Here is a 26,085-nt window from a genome sequence, read left to right on the forward strand (position 1 = left end):
CCCCGTGAGGGTGTGCACAGCCCGGAGCTCTTGCTGTGGGCGCGGGGCGGAGCGGACACGGCCCCGCTGCCTCCTCTTGCCAAGGGCTCCTGCGGCTTCTGCCCGTGCCGAGCGTGGAGCACTTGAGTAGGAAAGGATCAAAGCAGCGCTCCAGCTCGTGGGGCACAGCCCCGGAGCAGCCATGGGCTTCACGGGAACGACATTTACGGCTGACATCAGATCTGAGTTGGATTTCAGTGTCAGCAGCAGGGGTGTGGCTTAGCGAGGACACTGTTTCAGTCTTCTGATCCAGCTGAGAGGCAGCTCCGTCTGAGAAGGATACTCACTCCCCTCGGCTCTGCTATCCTGCTTGCATCTGGCTCCTCCCTCCTGCAGCTCCGCACAGCGCAGGGTGAATCCGACAGCCTCTCCTTTCTACTATGTTTCTCCCTGAGCTACTAGAATTTGAGCATCCCTGATATTCTGCCTCCGTTTCAACTGAACTCGTGAGTAAGGCACATTGCCTGCTATCTGTCAAAAGTGAAAGGCATGTTATTACCTGGAGAGCCTAGATTAACCATCCTCCAGGACTGAAAGGATTATGAAGAATTGCATTTTTTTCATCACCTTTAATACTTCATTGTTGCCTGATTTTTCAAGAGCATGAATTGTTCTGGTCACCAAGGGTGCTTTCACCTGAATACTTCTTCATCAGATGCCACAAGAGAATGTTTATGAAAACAAAGAAACTTGTGATGTGGAGATAACAGTTCTGTTTTCAGCTAATGTAAACTTGCAGAGTCAGTGAGAAGGCAAAGAAAAAAATTGCCAAGGACAATGTCGGTAACGCCTAGTAACTTGTCTCTCAACGGGACAAGCTTCTTCACTGAAAATCACGGCATCGTGGATAAGCCCAGCGAGCAGGGAACTTTGAATGTCTTTCTATTCTGCTTGACTTTTATCATTGCATTCACAGCCCTTCTGGGCAGTGCTTATTCACTAGTTTCCCTGCTGAAAATGCAAACCAAAACCACAATTTCAATGATTGTGACCTCTTTGTCAATAGATGATTTAATCAGCATTGTGCCAGTGATTATTTTCATGCTCACCCAGTGGTCGAGTGATGTCCTCCCCCAGCCTCTGTGCACAACCTCAGCGCTTATATATTTATTCCAGGGCATTTCTAGCAACCTGAAAGGGTCTCTTATAGTTTCTTACAACTTCTACGCCATCAACAAAGTGGAGGCAATGAGCTGCAGCACTTCCAAGCGACGAGTGAGCATGGTATGGGCCATTCTTACAATCTGGATTTTCAGTTTGCTGATCTGCATTTTGCCTCTCTGTGGCTGGGGCAAGTACATCCCCACCTCCTGGGGTTGCTTCACTGACTGTGCCAGTTCCTACATCTTGTTTTTGTTTATTGTCTACTCGCTGTGCTTTTGCCTCCTCACAGTGCTGTCTGTTCCTCTTACATACCAGTTGTTGTGCTCAGACGAGCAGCAGCTTTTACACCTTGATTACCAGGAAATCTCTGGAGGCTACATCAGCCCTGGGACACCTGCAGGCTGCAGCACCACTACCCCATCGCTGCCGCCACTGGACCCCGTGGATAAAACCCTGAAGCATTTCCAAAACACACGTCCAAGCTCGGAGGCAGTTTTTAGGAAAAGTGTGGGTGAGAGCAGTGCACTTGAGCCCCATTGCATGAACAGCAACCAGAGCAAGAGCTTCATGGTGGGCTTCGCCCAGAAACGGTTCTCACTGATTCTTGCACTGACCAAAGTCATTCTCTGGCTTCCCATGATGGTAAATCAGCAGATTGCTTTACTTTCTAATGGTGGCTTACATTAAAATGGGGTGTGAGTTGGTGTGCCACAAATTAAAACAGATGAACAGAAGCCATGCTAGTTGTTCCTTATAGTATAGTTTGTGCCAGCAAAAGTTCTTTTAAGCAGGTCTGTGTCACTACATCAATTTAGCTGGCTTTCAGCAGGTTTGGCAGAGCCTGATTCATCAGCTACCTTGTCATCACATCATTTGCATCACCTGAATACAGGGATGAATAAGGTCCCCCCTTTTGTATTGCCAGCTGTCTGCCAAGCATTAGTTCAGCATTAGAGGGGCCCTGGATTGTACTAGGCTAGCTCTGCTGCCCCTCCTCACAACGCTGAGTCACGTCCTCTGCCAGACTGCTTAAAAACAGGAGTTTGTTAGAAACATGAGATTTGTTTGCATCTTTGTCGTCTCTGTAGCATTGTGGGGGGAGGAGGGGAAGGGCTGTTCACCTGCACACACTGGTGTTTGGGAGCAGGTACATTCACATGTAATGAGAAAGAGACTGCCGAGGACACTGAACGTGTCTCTGGGGCAGTGCTATCCCTGTCCCTGGGATGTGGGTAGGCTCAGCTCCTGAGCTCCTCTCACATGAAGGAGAGCGTTACAGAACGTCTGCAGCGCAGCCCTGGGTGAGGTTCCCTCTTCTCCTTCAGGAGTTGGTGCTCCTCAGCACCATGTAGGAGAGGCTGAGCCAGCAGTCTTTTCTAAGGTGCTTGGATTGTGAGTTGTGTGTTTTAATAGTTCTCAGGTATTTTTCAGGTATATTTAGCTTAGGCAGGGGTTTTTCTAAGAAATGTCCAATGAGGAGGAGAGCCTCTTGGCAGAGTGTTTTCTCCACTCTTTTAGAATAAAAATTGTAAGGCTTAACGACATTAATGGCAACCTGTATCTTGTGTTGTGTTTGTGGGGGGGTGTCCTGTTTATTCCTGGAAGTATTTCAAAGTGCCTGAAGTGATTTGAATTTCAAAATGTTCTGCCTTTCAGATACAAATGGTTGTTCAGCACATCACTGGTTTTCAAAGCCTGTCGTTTGAGACACTCAGCTTCCTGCTGACTTTGCTGGCTGCCACAGTCACCCCAGTGTTTGTCCTGTCAGAACACTGGATCCACCTGCCCTGTGGCTGCATCATTAATTGCAGGAGGGATTCGTATGCATTGTGTTCAGAAGAACTCAAAAGTAAGTATGGGAGGGAAATGCACAGCTGGAGTATGTCTTGTAGTAAACAGGATCAGAAGTTAGTGCCAGTACCAGTGCTTTGTACTCCTGAAGGTCTTGGCCCAAATTATAGACTTTACTCAGAACAATATATGAGACTCAAAACATGCACAGCTAGATGGAAATCGTGGGTGCTGAGGCACAGGTTTTCCCAGGTTTCTTGGCTGATTTTCCCAGGTCGCTTTCAGATCTTTTAGCAGAGTCCAATGGACTCCGAGTCCTACTTTTGCTCTCCTCTCCCACCCTGGGAAAGGTGTATCTTCCAAAATCTGACTTCTGCCAGTCAGATCCATGGAATATGCTAAATATGTCTGATGTGAGAGGGGAAAAGAAGCATGCTAATTGCAGGCAAATTCTGAGAGGAGCTGTTGTTTGTACCCCTGGGCTGTAGCTGCTAACCAGGAATCACAGAGGCAGACGTGGTTTCTGGGGGGCTTGTGTCCCAGTTCCTTTTTGCTGCTGGTTGGAGGCCTGGGAGCTCCTACACAGACTTTGCCCAAAAGTACTTCCCTACATGTTTATAAAGTTTCCCATGGTGTAACAGAGGATGCCAGTCCTTCACTGGTGACCTTCTTAGAGTCTGCCCTGGGCCTCCATGTAAAGGCAGCTGGAGGAATCCCTGCCCCACTGACTGCAACAGCCAGTCTCCTGCAGTTATGTGACTTTTGTTCTTTTCCAAAGAACATGATCCTGTGGTAATAGTCAGAGAAACAAGAAACAAAGAAATCCAGCTGCCACTCTGTGAACTTGCTTCTAGTGAAAAACACATTTAGCCTTCTGTGAACATGAATAACATTGCAATATTTGTGGTTGAAAGGCTGCATAATGTGTGTATCCCATAAAGCATCATAAATTATGTGTTTTTGAAAGTGGCAGACAATCTACCAGTTTCTGGGAAGCCATTAACATTGGAATGTATAATTTCTGAATTCATTAAGAAGACAGTATAATAACATACTATCTGAGAAGTCTTTCTTCTTGACAGTTTGTTCTTGTTACAGATAGAAAATTGTTTCTAGCAGCAGTTACATAATTTATTGCATGTTTTAGAATGCCATTTCCATTGTGTCTGTCGTCTCTTTTCCTCTCGGTTTTGACTCCTTTTAATAAGACATTCTTTCTCTTTCCACCCAGCCAAGCGCAGGGGGTTTGAATTCAACCTGTCATTCCAGCAAGGCTACGGAATCTACAAAATATCCCAGGAAAACCAGCACCTCGGTACCGACGGTAAACCTCCGTCCTGTCGCAGCCCGGTGAGCTACGCGTGCGGGGCCGGGGGCGGCGGCGCCCCCCGCGCGGCGCTCAGCACCACGGACAGCGGCCGGGGCGGGGCGGAGGGGCCCGAGCGGCGTCTGTCCCACGAGGGGGAGAGTCACGCACCCCAGCTCAGCGACTGGGAGTGGTGCCGGAGCAAATCGGAGAGGACCCCTCGGCAGGTAAAACAGCACTTTGCCCTTGGTGGTTGTTTTTCTTTTTTTCTTTCTGAGAATTAAGAGTTACCTTGCAAAGTGATTTCTACTGACATCGAGATTCCTGTTGGTAGTGCAGTTGCTTTAAGGAAAAATCATAGGCTCACAAACTGCTTTGGGTTGGAAGGGACTTTTTTAAAGATCATCTAGTCCCAACCCCCTGCATGGGCAGGGACACCTCCCACCAGCCCAGGTTGCTCCAAGCCCCATCCAACCTGCACTTCAACACTGCCAGGGATGGGGCAGCCACAGCTTCCCTGGGCAACCTGGGCCAGGGTCTCACCATCCTGAACGATCTCCAGCATCATACTGAGCATTTAGTAACCACACACATATTTGCAGATTCTGATCCTGCAATAATTTCTTGTCTTCTTAGTCATGGGCTTTTAATGATTATTTTGTGTGCACTTGCATGCTCTGTGTATGGTAAGAATTCAGTATGAATTATATTAATTCATCTTAATGAACAGGAATTTTGTCCCCAAAAGACTCCAGAAGATTACATTTTCAAGATTATTTGCAAGCACCTGATGACTTTTTTTGGTCATGCTTACATTTTGGGTAGGGGGGAAACGGGAGCTGCAAAACCAAGCACAAATGGTAAGTCCACACAGAAATGCAGAGTTCAGTCTGGGCACAAAGATTTCTGTTAGATTCAAACAACAAAAAAAGTCCAAATGTTATGTTGTTTGTCCCTTTCCTTTAGATTGTGGACAGTTATTGGGAAGAAGAAATTCTGATAATTGTTAGTTTTTGGGAGCTCTGAGAGAAAATGAAGGTGGTTTCTTAATACAATGAAGGACTTACAGGTGTCTGTAACCTCAGCTTGTGCTGTTCTTTGCACAGAGGTTCTGGGTCTGCTCTCTCACATTTGCTGTGGACTGTTTGGAATGCAGCAAAGCTTTTCACACCTGTGAGAAGGGGAATATAAAGCAACATAGGTTTTAAGGACAGAGCGTCTAAATTAAGAGAGAGCATTCCAGTCTTGCTGTGTAACCCCTGCAGCTCAAGGGGTATCCTGTGCCACCATTGCCACAATAAGTGGGGTTTGCTTTCAGTTACCAGGTTGCAGGCCTGTGGTCTGTTCAGGGTGCTGAGTCCTCATTTGCCTGTTCCCTGCTCTGCTGATAGGGGCATAGCAAAGACAGCAGGACCACGGATTTCCTCAGCTGGGAGGCTGGTTCTGCCGGGACAAACCTTCATGTTAGTGCCCACACTGGGAGGGTCTGCACTGGCTTTTGAGCAGAGTTGGGTTCAACACTAAGAACTGTGAGAGAGAATTGCCCTAATCGGCCATTTGTAGCCTGGCAGAGTGAAAGTGGATGCAGCAAAAGGGCAGCTATTATCTGGTGTAAGAACATGGGCTTGAAGGAGAACTGCCAAGCTTTACTTCTATTTTCTGTTGTCAGTTTTTGTTTTAAGTGGCAAAATGTCCAACAACTACTACAGGTTGAATGCCCTTAGTGCCTTAGCAGCTGTCTGCTAAGTGGGCAATGAGCATGAGGATCTCCTGTCTCCTCAAAATTCATGGTTATGCACCAAAGGCCAAATGCTGGCATGAGGCCCCAGGTGAGCCTGCAGCATGACATCTGCACTGAAAACTGAAATGAGCAATGCCTCGTTATTCCTGTGGGATTTACATGCTGCTTTCATATATGCTGGTCTCTAGAAAGTGTCTCAGAGTGGCCTAAGGAGTGAAAACTAATGCATTATCTGCTCCTTCTCTTTGCACCTTTCCCATCCTGTGGGATTTACGCTCCAGGTCACAGTTTCAGTTTGCATAAATAGTGTCTGTAATGGTCTTCTGGCAGCATAGCTCTATACTCATTTTCAAGATAAACAAGGGCAATTCTGTGTACATATAAGTACAGTTTTGTGTATAACACAGTCACAGGTTCATATTGTTACTGTAGATTGACTCTGAGATGACTTAAAATGTCAGTCCTGCCTGCTCACCTTTGGAAGTTTCCCCTGGTGGGATCCAAAAGGAGCCAGTAGTCTTTCAATTTATTATGCCTGAGCAACCAGGAAACACAAGCTAAAGGACTAAACCAAAAAACACTGAAGTATTTAAAAAATATTTTACTACTATTTGAGTAAGGAATAGTAATACTTTTTGAGCTTTAATTTTATTAAATTTCAGGAGCTTTTGTAGTATGGCACAGTCACTGCTTTGCTTCTGGTGTATTTGCACAGTGAGAAGTTGATATTTTCCTTAGGAAAAACACACCTTCAGTTTCTCTTTAGGATTGTGACATTAAGAAAAAACAAAAGTGTGTGTATCTCTCTTCTGAGGAATTAACAAAAACTTAATTGAAAAAGTAAATGCTGAGGAGAATGATTTTATATTTGGGGAAAGCTATTTCCTGATTGTGTGGAAGCAGTTATTCTGCCACTGTCCTTCAGTGGTCACACAAACTTAAGTAGCACTTACTTGTATGTATTTTATATCTAAGGGTATCCCCTCTCCCTCTGATGAACACAAGTTTATCATTTGAGTCAAAGTAGAAATTTGTTTGGTATTTAAAATGTGACTGATTGACTCTTCCACGTGAAAGCCAAAGTCCCCTTGTTGCAGTGTGCAGTAATGAACAACTGTGTTTGTGGGCAACAGTAAATGACAACTCAACTTGGCTTTAATCTGCTAGTTCTTCCTGACCCCTTGTGTGCCATGTGTGGTTTGGTTAATAGAGTCAGTGTATCACTAGGTTCATCATTAACTGTGGCTGTCCTTGCAGTAGTTTCCAGATGGTGTTAAAAAACCCCAACTTTTCCCATATGCTGTGGCTGCCATCTCAGACTGCTAGAGCTGTGACTTCCATCAGGGTCTTCCATCAGCATCTCATTGTGGAGCAGCTGGCACTGACTGTGTGTGTAGGGCTTTGTTTGCCCTGGGCCTTCATATGGCACTTTTGGATACACTTCTTCACTACTTGCATTACAAGGAATCCCAATTCATCCTTTTCTGACATTTTCCAAGTCATAACCCAGTGTGCAGTTGCCAGGCATTAAGGTTCCTATGATCTCAAAGTTCAAGGCTTCTGAGTTACAGATCTCAGTGTTTCTGACATTCAGCAGGAGTTTCCAGAGCTTCACAGCACTGACATTTGCTTTGCTCCTGAAAAAGGGCAGAACATCAAACTCCAGCAAGCATTGTAAAAATAACTTCAGCGCCTGTCTCAGATATATGTCAGATGAAAGATCAATTTGGGCCAAACATTCAATAAGTTGAAAGCCACCCCTTTTGTTTACCCTGCTTAGAAGTCCCTGCATCTCTGAGAAAAGTCACTTTCTCCTCATGGCTCTCCATTTCTCACCTTTGTTACAAAAGGAGTCTTTCTGTAGCACTTGTTGGCCATGTACTTCTGCCTAACCTGTTTATGAAGCTCGTCAGCTGGGGACAAAGTACCAAACCTTACAAATAAATTGATGATTTTCCTAATAGGGTAAAAGTTCCTCATCCTCTGTACTTGATCACAGAAATAAATACAGATATTCTTATTAGGGTACTTCCAGTTTTCAAAAAGCAGAACAGTTCAAGACAAGACAATTCAAGGAAGATCCATCTTCTTTTTTTTTAGCCTTCTTTTTTGAGGAGTGTATAATTTAATATATACCATTATTTATTTTAATTTGTAGCATTCACTAGTTTATCACAGTTCCTCACCCAGTCTTGTGCTGTTAGCCAGTTCTGGTGAGTGTCCAGTGGCTGCTCTTCAAGCTTTTAACAGACCACAGAAGAAAAGGTGGTGCAAGAGCAGAATTTGAAGCCGCCTGGTTTTCATTTCCAGAAACATCCATGTGTTCAGACTGTTTTCCCTTGTACTTACCAACAAACCCTCTGATTATTTTTCAATACATCTGTTATAACCTCTGCCTGTGCTGGCAGTAGTTTGAAGTTCTGTGCAGTTTTTTGCAGGCTGCCATCAAAAAGAATTAACCTAATTTCATAGAAATGAGTTGATCCCTTGCTTGATCATAGACACGGCTGCTCTCACTGAGAGTTGATCCTAGTTTTGGTCTTTAAAAAATCTGGGTTGCATTAGGGCCTGATGTAGTGGGTTGAGTTCCACAGGCAGCTCCTCTACCCCTGCAGCTTTATGCTGCTGACAATCTCCTGGTTTCCTCTGAAACCCAGAGGCGTGTAATCCAGACACTGTCAGGTGCTGAAACTGAAGGTCTGGGCCCGTAGAAGTGCAGCATGTGTAACACGTTCCTGTGCAAGTGAAGGAGGAGGGCTCCGTGCAGCAGGCAGGCGGCAGTGCTGCTCCAGAGCCCAGCTCGGCAGCTGCAGGGAGAGCCCCGGGCAAGGAGCCCCCTGGGCTGCCACCACTGAATCCTCTGGGAGTATATAGGGACAGTGGATTTGAGCTCTGTCCTGCACATCATCATCTGGGGAAACTCAGCTGAGCTTCCCACAGCTGAAGTTGGGGCAAAATACACATAGAGCCCAGGGGTTCCAGGAGCTGCTGCTGGCTGTGAGCTCCAGGCACAGCATGGGTGCAGTGTCCAGGGCAGGGGAAGTGAAGTTTGAGATGGCTCTGAAGGACAACAGATCTTTGCCTGCCAGTTCCCTGGTTAGAAACAGTTTTGTCTTCACTTACTGGAAGGAGCCCAACACCAATGCCACATAAAGCCAGCAGAGATGCAGTGTTTGCTTGTTCCTTGTTTTGTTCTGTGAGCTGCCAGGCCATTGGGTGGAGTAGGAGGAAATGCCTGATCAGATGATGATGAGCCTGAGGCAGACTTTGGGAGGTTTCCTGCCAGGTCCTCTGTGCTGGAGCTGAATGGCAGCAGGATCTGGGATGGGGTGGGGGATGGCAGAGCTGTAGGAGAGTGGGCACGTACAAGAGGAGGTGCTGGGATGAAATGGGAAGAGACAGCTGCTCTCTTAGGCTGCTGCAGCAAATCCATCCTTGGAACTCCTTTTATAAATGTTTTTATCCATTCTTTATCAAAGTCCTGAAGAAATGCAACCATTTCCCTGGCTTGTGTTTGGCCTTTCCTCTAGTTTTCTTGTTTTTTCATAGCCAGAACCTGCTACTTTGCTCCCCTGTAGAAGTACTGCAAGTGGCAGAGCATTCATTTCAGGGCAACAAAACCTGAGGACACCTGAAGGGAATATCACAGTGTGTCTCTCTGTGGCTGAGGAGCAAGTGGAAGGAGTAACACAGCATAAGAAGTGTAAAGCACCTTAATGAGGGCATATATTTCTTTAGTACTAGTTTGCATATTATAAGACTTTGAGCTGACATACCTTCCTGCATGTCAGTATATGAAGAGGTGGAAAATGTCACCTATTCTACCCCTCTCCCCAAGCTCCTTCCTGCCGTGTTGTGTCCACTTTTTTCTTTCTTTAGCACTTTCCAGTAAATTACCTTGGCCCTTTCACCTAAAAGCTGTGGTTTTGCCTCTCTTTCAACCCAGCAAAAATTAGCGCAAAAATAAAGCTTCCATAAATCTTGTCTTGCTGCAAAGCCAGCACATGGCAGTGGCTGTGCTGATGAAATGGAGGTGGGAATACCCTGCAGTGGTGTGCACTACATCACCATGTTTACAGGCAAAAATACCCTCTGGGGCTACCTCCTGAAGTGGGGACATGGCTGGGTTTATTCTCATTAACGCTAATGGAAGTGGTGTGAGGTGCTCTGGACATGGGCGTCCTTATGTGTGTGTCCTACAGAGCCATCTTGTACATCTGGTACACCTCCCTGCTCTGCTGCTGTAGCAGGAGGTGTTCAGAGGTGGTACGTGGTTAGAGTCATGATGCTGATGGTCTCTTGCTTAAAAGGAAAGGCTGAGTTTCCTATTTTGCTACCTCCAAACTTAAAGAGCACATTGGGCTGATTGGCCCAAAGTGCATGTCACTTCTTCATAGTAAAAAAGCCTGCAAGGCAAAGGGCTTGCTGAAATACTACTGCATTTTGGGTGATGTTTCCATCTCATTGGAAGGTGGTTTGCACTGCTAGGTAAGGGTGAGGATTCAGTGACAAGCTTTGCATCACTGCTGAAAAATTATCAAAGTAAGGAACTAGGACTGTAGCTCCTCATTGACAGTCTCCTCACACATTGTCCAAGGGGTGAGAGTTGCAGGCTGCATGTCAGCAACAGCAGCAGGATATTGGAATAGAGTTATAAAGTACACCTCTCCCCAGTAAATAAACCTCTTACCTCAGGTGATGAACTGGGGTTGGCTTTGGAAGTTGGAAGATCAGAAGCAGATGTGGGTAGGTCAACTTTAGCAGGTCACAATAGGGAAAAAATCCAACCACCTTCTGAATCACCCTGAGTCCAAATATCCCAGCTTTTTGACCGGCAATATTCTGTTCTGTTTAGTGGGGCTTTGTTACAGTCTGCATAAAGCTTTCCTTTGAAAAGCCGCAGGTATTTTGTATGTCTGAGGCAGCAACCACTGCAGTACTTCAGGGGAAGGTAACTGTGCAGGGCTGAATCCTTCTGAGTGCTGCGTGCTGAGAGGGCTGGTGCAGCCAGCTGGCCTGTGCTGCTCACTTGCCTGAAGTGCTGCAGGGACAAGAAGTCTCTCCCTACATTACTTTTTTCTCACCCTCTGAGCAACAAGCAGTGCTTGCAGAAGGCTGCCCATTTTAATTTGTATTGTGAAAGGGGTATTTTTTATTCTGTTATTTTCAGGCCTTAAATAAGCAGTGAGAAAGGTACCAATTACTTTGATTTAGCTTTTTGAAGAGCAGGGTGCCAGACAATATATGTGATGCCTTTGATTTTCTGCTGCAGCTATGTGCTACCTTGGAGTGATAGTAATGATGCCATAGCGGGCTGGCTCCTGTTTGTCTGGTCTGTGAGTAAAGAGGTACTCCATCAAAATGATTTCTCTGGAATAAAAGTGGTATGAAAGGAGAATGAGACAGTAGGTTTTATTTCCTACCTGTATAGGCTAGCTATAATTGAGAGGAAGAGGAAAAATGATACTTGTAATTTCTAACTCTTGCTCAGCTGCATTTTTGAAAGATACCTTTAACATCTCATAAAATACCAGTGTATCTCCCTCTCATAAAGAGATTGAGTGAAAATATGTGGCATGTACTTTTTTTCCTACACTGAAGTGCCTTCAGGCAACAGAAATCTCCCAGGCTTGCAATGTGTTATAGGCTTTCTGATTATTTTTTTTTCTTTGACTTGTTACCTCATGTGTGGGTTGCCTCAAGCAAACTCTTTCAAGCGATTCTCTGTATAGAACCCGTTTGTGTGCCCTGCAAAGAGAAAGAGAGGGAGGCTGTGTAAATTATTTCACTTTGGAGGAGTCAGTGCTCTGTCTCCGCATGTCTGCGGCTTGAAGTTTTTTTACACAGGATCTTTGTCATTCCAGAAAAGTTGAAAACATTCCAGGAAGCACCAGGCACAGCGTAGAAGCTGAGTTACAAATGGACTTGCAGATGATATTCTCTTTCCACTGCACCCGTGCTCATCTGCTGTGATGTTCTCGTCTGGTCCCTTCCTGCGGGTGATGTTTCCTTGGCTGGAAATCAATGTAGATTTTCAACATTATCATCTAACTTTGCTCCAAGTGGGACAACGTAGTGTGGTCCTTGCCATACTTGCTGCTCTCTGCTTGCAGTTAAACTGCAGCTGGCACTCTGCTGAATTGCACGAACGGGAGAAATACTGAGAGTAGAAACACTTGCCCAGGAGGGCAAGGCTGAATATAGACAAGGTCCTGGAGGCTTCCTCATGCTGGCACCCCCGGGTGAAGCAGCCAGTGTCCTGTGCCTGCTGCATAGTCTGTCTGGTCCTGATCCATTCCTTAACCAGGTTTTTATGAATGTTGGTACAGGGATACATGCTGGTGTGGAACTAGAGAAAAGAAATTAAAACCTAGGCTGTGGAGAAGTAATGAGGAGAAGTAAGCCTTGTGGAGCTGGCCAATAACACTCCATGTCCAAGACTTACAGCAGTCAGTCCTGCAGAGAGCTGCCACTGATTGGTACCAGTGTTGCTTTTCTGAGAACAGACAATGCTACAAAACAAAATCAATATTACACTGACCACAGGATCCTTGTACATTGACCCTAATGCCACTTAATGGAATAGGAGTTAGAAGAGCAGTGCAATTTAGACACCTTCCATAAAGCCATTACATTCCAGGCTGATGTGTTCTCCATTTTTAAAGATTTGTGCTATTCTTCACGTATTTTTCTTCATTATATTTTCCTAGCAAGCAAACCCACCATTTCAGTTTAACTTTACCATTCCTGCAGCTCAGCGGAAAGCCTGTCAGTGTGATGCTTGCTCTCAGGACTGGCAGTTACCACATCAAACACCCTTTCCACCAGACTTGGTGGAAAAACCATCTCCCATACAAGGAGTGACCACTGCCTTGTAGTGAGGTGATGGAGAGTGCTGGACCAGACACCCCTAGCTCTGATTTCTTTACCCACCACATGCTGCCCAACACACCTCTTCTCTCTTGGGCAATTCTCACCTTCTTCAGACAGTTAATAATGGGATCAGCCCTGCCAGTCAAGACTGTAAGAAATAATTTTCAAGTGTTCATGGCTGGAAAGCTTTGGCAGACCTAGATAACTATGCTTAAGCTGTGCTCTTTGGAGCAGGATGTGTAGATTGCAGAGCTGCACCTTTCTGTAGCAGGGAAGTTCAGTTCTGTGGACACTAACACTGCTTTCCTTGCGGCCCAGCTGACAAATCCTTCCTACTTAAGGCTGCTGGATGCTGCACAACTGGGATGCAGGGGTGGAGCCACCTCTCCAGCTGGGACTGCAGTGCTGGCCTCACTGTCTGCTTTTCAAACCTCAGGGAGCTTCTCACCTCTCTGTATGAGCACAGGTGTTCACATCCGCCACAACCTCAGCCTTCAATTGCATGGCCCGTTGTTTCACATGTTCACTCAACCACATAAGGAAACCACCCAAGACATAGAAATAGAAGAGCCAGAATTAATTTGCCCAGGTAGCCACAGTACTGGCATTTTTCAACTTTCAAGTGCATGACTTTACAATTTAGATGTTCCTCTAGTGTAGATTTTGAATAATATGTCTGTTTCTTTTGCACACCCCAAGTATTTATCTTCATGCAAATAATTAAAACTAATGCTGACATTTGAATTCTGCGCACTCTTTTTTACCTGAAAGTACAAATTATTAGCAATGGCCATAAATATCTTACAAAGTGTCATGAGAACAAATGCACAGAATTACACAAGTCTACTTGTTCTAAAAATGTTATTAAATATAGCAAACATACAGATGAAAACAGACATGCATGTTTTCCCAGCTCAGTGGGAAGATCAGTGTAGGGTGTGAGACTTCATGGCAAGAAGTTTAGAGCAAACGGGACATACCAGCAAATTTCATCAGGCAAGCCTGGTTCCATATTGAAGGAGCTGTTTCTGATAAACCCAGCTATTCTGTATGTGAAGATGATTTGAAACAGCAAATCTTTACATGAAAATATAGATCTAGTTTAAGTAAGTGCAGTGCATCTAGGCTTCTATAGGACATCAACATTCTGTAGCTCATGGCAGATAAAGCCCAACAGGAAGGAGAGCCATGGACTCCTCTGGACGGCCTTAAAGCCATTAAAGCTGAGCCTCTGTCCATACTGCACCCACACTGCAGGATGTCACTGAAGGTGTCGTGCCTGATTTGTGAAATGTTCAGGGGCTTTTCTGTTGGGTTCATTCATTTCAGCCCCAGAAAACTGGGTACTGAAGTTCTGGTATGTACATGCAAGAATTCTTACCTTGGGTGCCTCTCTTGCGCTTTCTGTTACTAATTTGCTCCAAATCAAAGTCTGTCCCCATCAGGCAGGGCAATGACAAATGCTGCTTTTCAGGTCATCTGACGTGAGCTTGTCTATTCTTGTTATACCCTATTAGTTCTAAATTTACTGCAGTCAGCCTCTCAAAGGGCACATCATTGGAGTAATTAATTCTACTGCAGCTAATTTAGGGAAGTGGAAGACTAAGTCTCTATTTTAAAATAAACAGAAAACACATTGTCTCTGGAAAGAAACATCGGGATCCTTACTGGAAACATTCTAAATATAGAACTTTTCAGCTAGAGCTGTATTCCAGCAAAGTAATTATGAATGCAAGCTTATTAGAGCTGTCTTTAGATTGCTGATAGTTCTGTTTGGGAAAGCAGCATGGCCCAGGGGGAGAGGGATTGGACTGGGACACAGCAAAACCTGCCCTCAGTTCTTGACTCTGCCTCTGGGCAGTTCCACAGGCTTGGGAGAGTCATTCTTCATTTTGGGACCTCACATCAGAGCTCCCCTACCTGTTCCAGAGACAAGATACACTGTCTAATATGATCTATACTTCACCGTCATACTAATATTCCACCTATCTAATTACTCCAGGGCCTGTGATTCACAACGTTTGAAAATTAGGAATTGTGAGGGAGAGTCTATAAACCACCTTGTGCTTTAGTCTGTTGCCTAGACACAGGTGTGTAGAACCAGTTAAGATGTTTTAGGGTGTCTTACTTGCACTCCAGCTGCTGCTTCAGGAGGGTGTAGGTCTCCCACTAGTCTAATAGATTTGAAAGTTTTTGAGGATATTTTTGATCCTTTATGGCACCTGGGATGGCACAAGGCAACCACATCTGGGCAAGTAGTTCAAACTTTAAATGTCTCAGTACGCAGCCTTCTTGCATAGTCAGGAGGGTAGCTCCTCACTGAGGTGTGCTGAAGTACCCCCCTAGCAAATTTTCTTCTTCCCCTTGATAGTGTGGAAATTCCAGGCTCTCAGGAATTTTCTTTCTTTGCCCAGTTAACCTTTTTTTTTCTCCACTGGCCTTTACCATATAGCAACAGCAATATCTTGTCTTTAAAATCCAACTGAGCTGGGAGCTACCTGAGCCACCATCCAGGTCATATGGCTCTGAGCAGTTCTTCTGTTCATATCAGTTGCTAACAAGCATTACCTAGTTAAGGATCTGCTTCTGGAACAGAGTTAGTTCTTCTTGTCAAGAGATGAAGTATTTGCTTGATAACTGTGTTTGGTGAGCAGAGCTGTTCATGCTTTCCTTTCCCTGCTGTGCAGTCATCCATTCCCTGAAACTAAAAACTGCCAGGAAATCCTGGAAGTGTGTGCTTATCCAGACTGGGTGGTGGTTTCTGCAGGTGCTGAGCACAAGAGAACTGGGACCACTGAGTTTAAGATCCTTGTAACAGCATGAATGCAGTTACACTTAATACAACATGTGAAAACTGTGTATAAATGTTTGGTACTTGAAATATTAACACATTTGCCTTACAGAGTTGTCTGGGCTTCCTCTAGCAGAATAAATTATTGACCACTTGTAAACTAGAGTTTACACGTGATTTTGAACAGCCCAGGTATATAGATCTGAAGATACAGAGTTGGCTGCAGTTGTACATTCCTGACTTTTCTGTAAGTGCCCAGCTCTGCAAGTTGCTGATCAGCTCCTGCAGACACTAAGAGGAAGCAGAGGGAATGCCCCCTTGGGAGGCACTTAGCAGCATGCAGCGCCAAGCTGGGCTTTGACAAGTGATTACATTAAAATTTTCTTCACGTGTACTTGCAGCTGAATACCCCTGTATTAATATTTCACATAAGTATAACTATTTCATGGCAAACTGGAGAGAGAAAGGTGGTTTTATTTGGTTTCTGCCAGTTTGCAAGGAGAAATATACTGAGTCTGAAGAAGTTACCTTCCCTTCCTCTCAAAAAAGCCGTAAGGGTCAAAACCTAATTTTCTATTCAGGGAAGGCTGCCGAGTTTCTAGGTTCCATAAATGGCTCTGATAGGACCATTTCATAACTGTAAGTCAGGTGGCTCCTGGTGGGTCCCTTCTCACTGCCTTGAGCATCTCCAGATGGAAACCTCAGCCCAGGTGCTGGTTCCCATCCCCTGTGGGTCTGAGGCCTCCCCTGTGTCACCTGAGTTGCCCACGGTGAATCCAGCTCAAACTGCTCAGGCAGCTGGAACAGGACAGGGCAGCCCAGTCCTCCACTGCAATGATCATGAGGGAGGTTTGCCTCATAGCAACAACTGCTTGCTGTCTTCTGTGCAGTCTGGAAGTTGGATGATTTAATCTAATAATGAAAGGATTTACTTTATTGATTATGCAGAGATTTCTGTGTTCAGAATGCTCCAGCACTCCTTAAGGAACAAGTGCATTTGTGATTTATTTCATTGTAATTTTTCATCTTTGCTTGTTAAAAATGCATGTGCTGGTACATGTAGTCCTCCAGTGAGAGCCCTGTCCCAGATTCCAGCAGCAAGAGCAGCCTCCAGCCACCTCAGGCAGGAGCTGCACCAAGGGTTGCCCTGGGCTGGGACCTAGTGTAAAGAAACTCTCTCTGCAAAAGGCAGGACCAGGCACAGGAAGGGCCATCTCCTCTTGGTGGGAGCTGGTGGCAAACATCACAGCACTAGTGATGCTGCAGCATTCCCCAGTGATGAAATGATGTGGATATATAATGAGCAGCTTTGAAATGTATCAGCTTGCTGTTTCTATGATGCAAACCTGCAGAAGACCATCCTGCAGAGAGACAGCTCAGACGTGGTGCTAGTCTGCAACTTTTATGAGAGCTGGCAGAGTTTCTGTGGGATTCAGTTCAAGCTGGCCTCAGCATAAAGACAGTTATTTTGCCTTACAGAATGTCTTCACTGGGGAATGCCACAATTTTGTTTTAATGGAAAAAGTTGAGCATTTCCAAATGGAGACCTTTCCTTGAGTTCTACCAGAAATCAAGAAATTGATTGTAAAAATGTGAATATTGTACAATGAATAAATAAGTAATTGTATGTATCTCTGCATCTGTGCACACAGAGAAAAGGTATCTGTAAGTGGACATAAGAACCAGAAGAGACTTAATTTTAAATCTGCTCTGTTCAAACAGAGATGTGTCTGATCTTTCCTTCACCCCTCCTAGCTGAGACTGAGTAAGGTCTCAGAAAAACAAGTTTCACAGGATGAGAATAACTGATAGCAAGGCTTCCTCGTGCTGCGTAGTTACCATGGATGCCAAGCTGGGATGGATGCATGAAATGAGAAAGAATGCCCTTCAGCTCTGGGGTGGCTTTGTGTGAGTGCTGCAAACCCTGGTATCACTGACTCTGATAAACACAATGCTGGAGTTGAAAAAGGTATCTACATGTTATTTATGAAAGGTGATAATTATATATGTGTATGTAATGTGCTACAAAACTGCTGAGACACAAAAGCTGCAAAATGGCACTTTGGTTGACAAAGTGGATTTTTTTTTAATTTTCCAAAGCTCTTTGCCTTTGTGCTGGTGCCTCATTCCTGCAGGCATTGTCAGGACAGCACCAAACAGTGTATTTCTGAAGATGATCCAAGAAACAAGTAGCTGTAGGTTTTCTGTGCCTTCTTAGAAGTCTTTTTAGGAGTGCTCTGAAAAGAATACACATAGCATAAACTGTGTGGGAGGAGTTAATATGTGTATTTCTCTCAGAAGCTAGGTTTTCTTTTCAGTGCAGGAACACAAAGTGTGTGGGCAGAAGAGTGGGGAAAGAGGTCAGTGGAGCAGTACCCCTTCAAAATGTTGTGCCCAGGCCTTGGAGAGCGAGATGGCAGATGTTCAGAAAAAGCAGAGTGGATCTCTTTCCATTTTCACTGGGGTAAAAATGAATCATAACCCTTCTACAACTGTCGATGCTCTTGTTCACACTAAAATAATGCAGAGATGAGATACAGGAACGAACTGAAGGCCACTGTTAAGTGTTAGTGTTCCTACTGCTTTAGAATTAAATTGCATTGTAAGGCTTAGGATCTGAAGGCTGAGCTGTGGGTGACAATGGGAGTGGAAGATAAAACGCTTCACAGGGTGTGCCAGTATAGTCTGCTTTGCTAGTGAGTTCCTATTTACTGCCATGGATGTGTCGTAAGAAGCAAACATGAATCTTTAATAATGATATCAAGGACAAGACAAGGGTCACATTCTGTTCTCATTAATGGTAATTTAGTCTGAAAGTCATTCTAGTGCTAATTGATTTTACCTGGCTATACATAAAACCAGAAAGGCATTCTTCCCTCTTTTGGCCTAACAGTGATTTTTTTCCTAGCATGTCTCTGCTGACTGCAGTGGGTGTGGGAGGGAGCCCAGCTCTGCTGGTGGGTGCCCTGTGTGTGGCTGAGGGGTCAGATCCAGCACTTGGCCCCTTCCCAGCCCAGGGCAGAGTCCTGGCAGGGGCTCTGGCCGCAGGGGTCAGTCACTGTCGGTGGCTGCAGCAGCTCCTTCCTGAACCTCAGGAGTCTTCCTGGGGTGCTGGCACTTGGTGGAGAATTTTCTATTCAGGTCTCTCCTCAGGCTTTATTCCTGCTCTCCCCTGTCATGTAATTCCAGGGGTTGAATTAATTTTTCATAAACTCTTATTCAGTAAGTTCTGTCATCGTCTGCAAACGCTGCTTACTTCTTCTCAGTAAGTGTTTGGATTTTTTTAAAGTTGGAACATTTTGCACTGCTGATGACTGACACATGTGCTTGGTCAGTCCAGGGTCCTTCCTACTCAGCTGCTGCTTGGAGGGATTTCGAGCTGTGATTTGAAGGCTGCTCCCTGCAAGGGCAGTGGTTACTGGGCAGGTGTCTGTCACAGTCAGGAGGGCACAGCATCATGGTGCACAGTTTGCAAACAGACAGATGGATTCTCTACTTGTGAAAATGGGTGAAGGTGTCTGTAATTGAACAGTATTTCTACTGGAATTTTTCTAGAGTAAAATAACATTGTTTACTAGCTTCCTAGTTAGTGACTGGGAGGTGGTATGGAAGACTTGGTATGTCCCTTCAACTTCTAAAAGTAAATACTGATTTCACAACAAAACCCAGGCTTTCAGAAAGAGCCAGTAAATCTGTGGTTGCTGGAAAATTTCTCATTCTGCAGATCTGGAGTATTCCTTCCAGTCAGCAAGAATTACTCATTCTCCCTCCAGGTGCCTCAGACATATTCTCCATCTTCTTAATGTTCAGTCTGACAAATCTGCAGGGTTTTATTAAGTACGGTGTAGCCTCGTGCTGAAGTAATCAGTTCTTACTTAGCTTTTTTTTCATACTCCTTAAATGTCTTTCTGCATAACTGCTGTTCTAGACTGTTCCTCAGACTCTCAGTTTGATCAGCTACCAGAAATGCAGATGCTCTTGACTGATCCTGCAGAGGGCTTTCAGTGTTGATTGCAGAAACTAGAGAGGGGCTGGAAGCAGCGCTGTAGGGCCTGTGTCCAGTAGAAACACCATTCTACACGTGTTACCAAAATTCTTAGGTATCCAGGATGTGTCTATTGCAATAGCCAAGACACTAACCTTGTGCTTTTCTCTGCTACTTAGGAGAGCAGGCTTTGCCCACTTGATCTTCCCCAGAGCTGGAGCTGTTGCTCTGTGCTCTGATGGCCTGAGTAAGCACCTGGGATGGAAGACAAGTGGGCAAGAGCTTCCCCAGGCTGAGAAAACAGTTATTCTCACATCTCCTTTCCTGGAGGAGTGATCTCAATTACTGATTGCTACAGAAAATGTAAGTGCCAACACCTCACTGTGCTTTAAAATAGAGCTCCCTGGTCACTGCTTTGAAGCAACACCTGCTGGCACTTCCCTTTAGGAAGGGTACAGCAGCCAGGAGCTGGCAGGGAGCTCCAGCATTCACCCATCCAGGACCTTTGAGGGCTCAATGGCACTGCACAGTAGCTGCCTCTCTAACTGCACATTGCAGGAACACTGGAGGAACATTTTTCTCTGACAAATCTATGAAAGAGCCTCCCCAGCATGGACAGTAAGAAATGTGAGTGCTGTCCAGACTTGGACTTACACATCCTGATAAATCAAGAGTCTTGACATTTTTTTCACCTCATGCATTGATTGCTCTAATATTGTTTCTTATTCCCAAATCATACAGACTAAGGAGAGTCTGTGTGAGTGTGTCTGGGTGTGGACAGAGGAAGGAGAGAGAAGGATGTGATTTGGGCTGGTGGTTTGCCCCAGCAGGCAGCAGCAGTGGAGGTAGGGGAGCACCTTGGCTGGGCAGGGAGCTGCAGCACAACTGGGACAAGTGCGGAGTTCGTGTAACTGGGATCTGGAGACACTTGAGGTAGATTTGGAAGATTGTCAATGGGTCCCAAAAGCAGCATAGCAACAGCTACATGGAACCTGTGCAGGGTGATTCAGCTTGCTACCTGGCAGGTTTTCCATATCCACAGTGCACCCTTCCCTGCAGTGTCTGTCTGGGTGCAGAGCTGGAAGTGCAGCCTCCCCTCAGGTCAACAGTCTTCTCTGTTGTGCATTTGTCTGTAGAGCAGTGCAGCCCTTCCTCGTGGCCTGCTCTGCCCTGAAGTCAGCACTTCACTGCCTACCAAGGACTCTGCTTTTGGTGAAGCTGCAGTTCATTTTAATAATACTTTTCAATTGATAAGAGCAAGCTTTCAGATGCTAATCCCTGCCTTTCTCAGTAAGCAGTCAAGGCCCAACTATAGCAAAGCAGAAAAAGATGGAGCAATAGTTGAGCCCCCTGTGAGATTCTCCAGAACCCGAGCCTGATGTTGCTTTGCCATGTGTGTCCACTACTGCCATTGCTTTTGTTCTGTCCAACATGAGCCACCGGATGGACAACCTCCACACTTAAAGATGAGTCTTTATAGCATGAGAGAAGGAGTCAGGATCTGTCCTGCAGCACTAGCAAGGGAACCTGTGACAGCCTAACACTGGGTCAGCTCCCACAGTCCACAAAGGGGCAAGCCATGTCCTCTGTTCACCACACAGGCTGTCTAATGCCTTTATTTATTTACAGCCTCTGAAACACTGTTGTCATTGCAACTGCTAAAAATTCTTTGAGCATGACCTTTGGCAGTGAGGTTCTGGAGGAGCCCTCTGGCCATCAGGGTAGGGATGCTGTAAATCCTTATTACAGATTTCCAACTGATAGCGCTGAGTAAACATTCTTTCCACCATAAAAATAAACAAAAATGCACTAAAAGTTCCTTGAATAGTATCTGACAGGATGTTTTGGGAAGTTCAGCTTGGTAGCTAAGCCATCTAACTTTAGGCACTTAATTTAGTTAAGAATAATTAAGACAGGTTGCCAAGGAAGGCAGCTGTTGTCAGCATACGGTCCTGGTGTAATTTCTTTCCTTTCTGTCACTGTCTGAGAAGCTTTTTCTTGATCTGGTTTAAGCAGGGTGGGAACACTTTCAGAGGTGCCTCAGCAGGAGATCGAGAGGTGCCTCCTGGTGCTGCCTGTCTGGGGGGTGGCTGTGATGGCACTTGAAGTGCAGACTGTTCTACCAAAGTGTGTGTGTCCACAGGCTGTTGCTGAGTCACAGTCACTGGGGACCTCACTTTTTATACTATAGCGTGTAACTATGAAACACTCCTTTCTGTTCTTTAAAGTCATAAATACCAGGTCTTTAAAATACTGCAAGGAAAAGTCTGTAACAGCAAAATAATTTAACAAACTAAGCTTAATTGGCTGATTTATAAAGGGTTCTAATTTCAAAAACTAGCATTAAGTAATGGTCATTCTTTCTTTTTCAGCGATCAGGTGGGGCCTTAGCTGTCCCTCTGTGTGCATTTCAAGGAACTGTCTCTCTTCAGGCCCCCACAGGGAAAACACTCTCTTTATCTACATACGAGGTAAGCACTGAAGGGCAAAAAATAACACCCACATCCAAGAAAATTGAAGTATATCGATCTAAAAGTGTTGGTCACGAGCCAAACCCAGAGGAGTCTCCTAATACATTTGCTGACACGAGTGTTAAAATTCATTTAGAAGTTCTGGAAATCTGTGACAATGAAGAGGCCCTGGATACTGTGTCAATCATCAGTAATATCAGCCAGTCCTCCACACAGGTAAGGTCTCCATCCTTACGTTACTCACGGAAAGAAAACAGGTTTGTCTCTTGTGATTTAGGGGAAAGTGCCTCCTACTCCCTCTTCATCCCATCAAACAATCCTGACAGTGATATTAACATATCAATTCCAGACACTGTCGAAGCTCATCGGCAGAACAGTAAAAAACAGCATATGGAAAGAGGTGGTTATCAGGAAGAAATTCAGATGTTGAATAAAGCATACAGAAAACGGGAAGAAGTTGGCAGCAGCAACTAAAAGGCCTTTCATCTGGACATGTAAGCTGACTTAACACGCCTTGCTCCTCTTGACTCAGGTGACACTAGCAAATACAGTGTTGACCTTTTTTTCCTAACATACAAATCAATTTTATTTGAGTGCATTGTTAAATGGATTAGAACTTTTAATGATACATGGATGGGATTACAGCTTTGCATAGTGAATTTCAAGTTATTATAGATCTATTTATTTGAGGAACACTTGTGTCTAAAAGGAATCCTAAATAGAGTTTTAAAAACGAGTTGTGGTTGCTTGTAGGCACTGGGTGTTCTGTCTGCAGAAATGAGGGAGCAGCTCCTCAGGTGTGAAGTGACAAAAGTCTGGGCTGACTTGCAATTCTGCTGTTACTGATGTGTCTGACTTGAAACATTTATCTGAAAATCTGTACCCCAAACCTAAGACTAGGTGGTTTAGTTGACAAAGTAGAGGATTAAAAGATACGTAAAGAGTTTAATTCTCTTCTGCTCTATACATGATTCATATGTCATCCCTATGTAAATGGCCAATATATAGACCTTTGAATATGGGTGGCTGGAATGTAAGCATGCATGTTCTGTAAATATGACATTGTGAAGTTAAAGAGTGTCCTCATGGCTTGACATTTCTTTGATCAGATGTGACAAATGTTGGTTAATTTTATGCCAGTTACTCTGAAGAGTCCTGTTTTTTGCCTCTGGGATCTCTTACCAAGTTACCGAATACTTGCACTCACTTCAGAAAAAGGCAGCATTTGGAATGTTTGAAGAGTTAGGATGTCAAAAGTAATTTGAATAATTCTTCATGTTTGAGTTGTCCCTAAGCAAGTAGTTTTACATCATCATCTTCCTCGTCAAGGCCCATATGAAGCCAGTACTTTTTCAGCACAGCCACGAGAGTGAGTGTAGCTTGCAGGTGGTTGCAGGAGCCCCAGTGGCTCACAGCAAGAACACAAATGTATTTTTCTGCCATATATATTCTGTCTGTAAATCTGTCTTCACTCCTCTTTGGATGGACCCTCAGGCTTTAGATGTGAGTCAGGAGCTGGGGGTGGCCACTGATTTGTGACTCCTTAGGAGAGGGGGAAGGAGCTGTTCAAGGCAGCCAAACTTAGAGACTGGACTTTGACACCAACCTTACGAGAGTGGGGCTGGTTAACTAAAGCAAGTTCCTGCCCTGTGTCACCCTCAGGAGGAGTCCATCTCCCTACTGACTTATAAGGGACCTAAAAGTAAGTCTAAAACCAGCCTTAAACCATTGAACACTCTTATTTTGTGTCAAATTCAGCCAGGCCAAGGCAGAAACAGTGAATAGAGCCAAGGCTTACATTAAACATGCTGCATATGCTTGAAATGATAGTGCATTTTGACAGAGAGGTTTTTACTTAGATTTTGTCATTATTTTCTGTTAAACAGAGGTAATTACCCTCCCAGGTCTGTCAGCAGTTTGGTTAAAAATGATACTGTTTCTCTAACAAATAGATTTGATTTCCAGTTGTATGTGTGATGACATACTCGTTCAGGTGCCGTTTTCCACTCAGTGGGAACGTGGAAAGGAAAGTAAGCACAACCCTGTTTAGGTTTCTTTTATAGGTTATGAACAGACAGAGCAAAAGGGCCAAACCCTGTGTCCATTTGCAGTCAGCATTCCATGTGGAGGCAGGAAACCAAGCAGGAGACTTGCACCAGCATCAGTCAGGGCTGCCATGGCGAGCAGTGGGCTGTGCTGGTGTGACAGTGATGTAGTGCTGAAGAAAAGCAGGGTCGAAGGCTGCAGGGCCCTGTGATAGAGATGGATCACTCTGCAAGTTGTGCTTTCCCTGTGCTGCCTTTCCAAGGTGAACACAGGAGCTCTTGTTGGGTTGCCTCAAGCCCTTAGTTCCACTAAGATGCTATGTTGTATTTCAGATTTAACAAGAAACTACAGTAGAGGAAATAATCAGTTTGAGTAGATCCACACAGAGAGATGGATTCTGCTGTCTCTGCTGCTTTCCTTTGTGTTCTGTAGTTGGAACACAGGAGTTATCTTCATAGCAACAGACACACTTGACCAGATAAAGGTATCAAAGTTGTGATGGAGGGTGCAGTCCATCACAACTTGAGTTTGGCCAGGAGTTTGGTTTCCCTGCAGGTGATTTGAACTATGTTAACAGGATTACATGCTTATGTGCTAATCTGTGATGGATATATTTACAAAGGATTACAATTTGGAGGCATTTAAATTCTGCACAGCCATGACCCAGAGCTTGACCTAATTGTAGTGTTGTCCTGCTGCTGTAATAAAACATACATTTTATTTAATGAGTCTGTAAATTCGATAATGTACAAATGTCTGATTATTTTATTTTTTGCTCTAAATTACTTACCTCATTAAAAAAATTAAAGTGTCTGAAAACCCAAGTTGTAATTAATGAGTAGATACCAGCTCCTTCTGCAGAGCACCAGAAAACTTGCTCTGTGAGAAAATGTGCTCCTGGATTGTTTATTCACATTAAGGTGTCTGCAGTTACCATTGCATGAAATGTGTTTGGACTTGATTTTTAAAACAGTTCTGCTGTCATCGTTTTTAAGGAAAAAAATGTTCTTCCTCCTCTCTTGTTCTTCCCCTGTCTGACCTTTCCTTGTAGCTCAGTGGCAGTTTGGCATTTGAGGGCAAAGTGTTTGTCAGTGGCCATTGGAAGGTGACTTGAAAGAGACCTTGGATCTGTTCAGACACCACAGGGACCCACGGGAAATAATCCCTGGGAAAACGTGACTTGAATCCGCGCCTGGGCTTCCCTGCTCTGAGGGCATGGGGCTTTTGGAAAATGCAGAGGATAGAAAACAAGAAACTGGGAAAAATAATGTTTGAGATAACCTTTGGTAAGCAGTATATCCAGTGGGTCAGGGTTTCAGTTCAGCAGCACTCATGTACGCTGAGAATAACATTACATTGATGGAATTACAAGAAAAAGAAATCTGTAATAAGCAGGGCCAGGCCCCCAAATCCCAAATGTCTCAAAGGATTGTGCTTCTTGAAATAAAAGGGAGAGCCAGGTGCCAAAATATTATATATTATTTCAAAATATGGTAATTTTATATATATTAAAAAAAAATGTTACCTGTATGTTATTTTACCTGTATAGATTTGGGATTGATGCATAGATACTGGAACTTGATTTCACTTCCCAGTATGTATCACTGTAATGATTTCCAAGATGAGGCTTTGAGTGTTACGTTCGTCTCTCTTAATGAGTGTTGCAGATTTAGATGTCTCAGAGCAGAATAAATTCTGCTGTTCTAGACTCAACCAGCAGCTCCTACAAGAATTATGGTGCCCGTATCTGAATACTCCTGTATGTTGTGCACTCTATGTTTTATAGAACAAACTAATTTTAAAGGCCTGCAGTCTTGGCACACGTCATTTTTATTCGGAGAGAGAGTGCTGAGCACAGGACTGCGGGTCTGCAGGGGTGAGGCTGAGAGCTGGAACGTGGGATCCTCTTTGTCCTGTCTCCTTCTCAGCGTTTGCCTG

The 26,085-nt window shown here is 44.6% G+C and overlaps 1 protein-coding gene across 1 annotated transcript; it reads left to right on the forward strand.

The window, feature by feature from the left end:
• Nucleotides 1-444: 444 nt before the first annotated feature.
• GPR149 (G protein-coupled receptor 149) lies at nucleotides 445-24,978 on the forward strand. The gene is made up of 4 exons (XM_051626949.1): nucleotides 445-1,785; nucleotides 2,800-2,992; nucleotides 4,166-4,467; nucleotides 22,003-24,978. Exons 1-4 carry the CDS (start codon nucleotides 817-819, stop codon nucleotides 22,573-22,575), a joined length of 2,037 nt encoding a protein of 678 aa, XP_051482909.1. The 5' UTR covers nucleotides 445-816; the 3' UTR covers nucleotides 22,576-24,978.
• Nucleotides 24,979-26,085: the final 1,107 nt, after the last annotated feature.

Source organism: Apus apus, chromosome 8 (genome assembly GCF_020740795.1).
Source record: "Apus apus isolate bApuApu2 chromosome 8, bApuApu2.pri.cur, whole genome shotgun sequence".
Lineage (NCBI taxonomy): Eukaryota > Metazoa > Chordata > Aves > Apodiformes > Apodidae > Apus > Apus apus.

Excerpts from the sequence above, each read along its gene's own strand:
- GPR149 (XM_051626949.1), top strand. The coding sequence starts at position 817 with ATGTCGGTAACGCCTAGTAACTTGTCTCTCAACGGGACAAGCTTCTTC. Across the intron at positions 1,786-2,799 it reads TTCTCTGGCTTCCCATGATG|ATACAAATGGTTGTTCAGCA; the intron begins GTAAATCAGCAG and ends TCTGCCTTTCAG. Across the intron at positions 4,468-22,002 it reads CGGAGAGGACCCCTCGGCAG|CGATCAGGTGGGGCCTTAGC; the intron begins GTAAAACAGCAC and ends TTTCTTTTTCAG.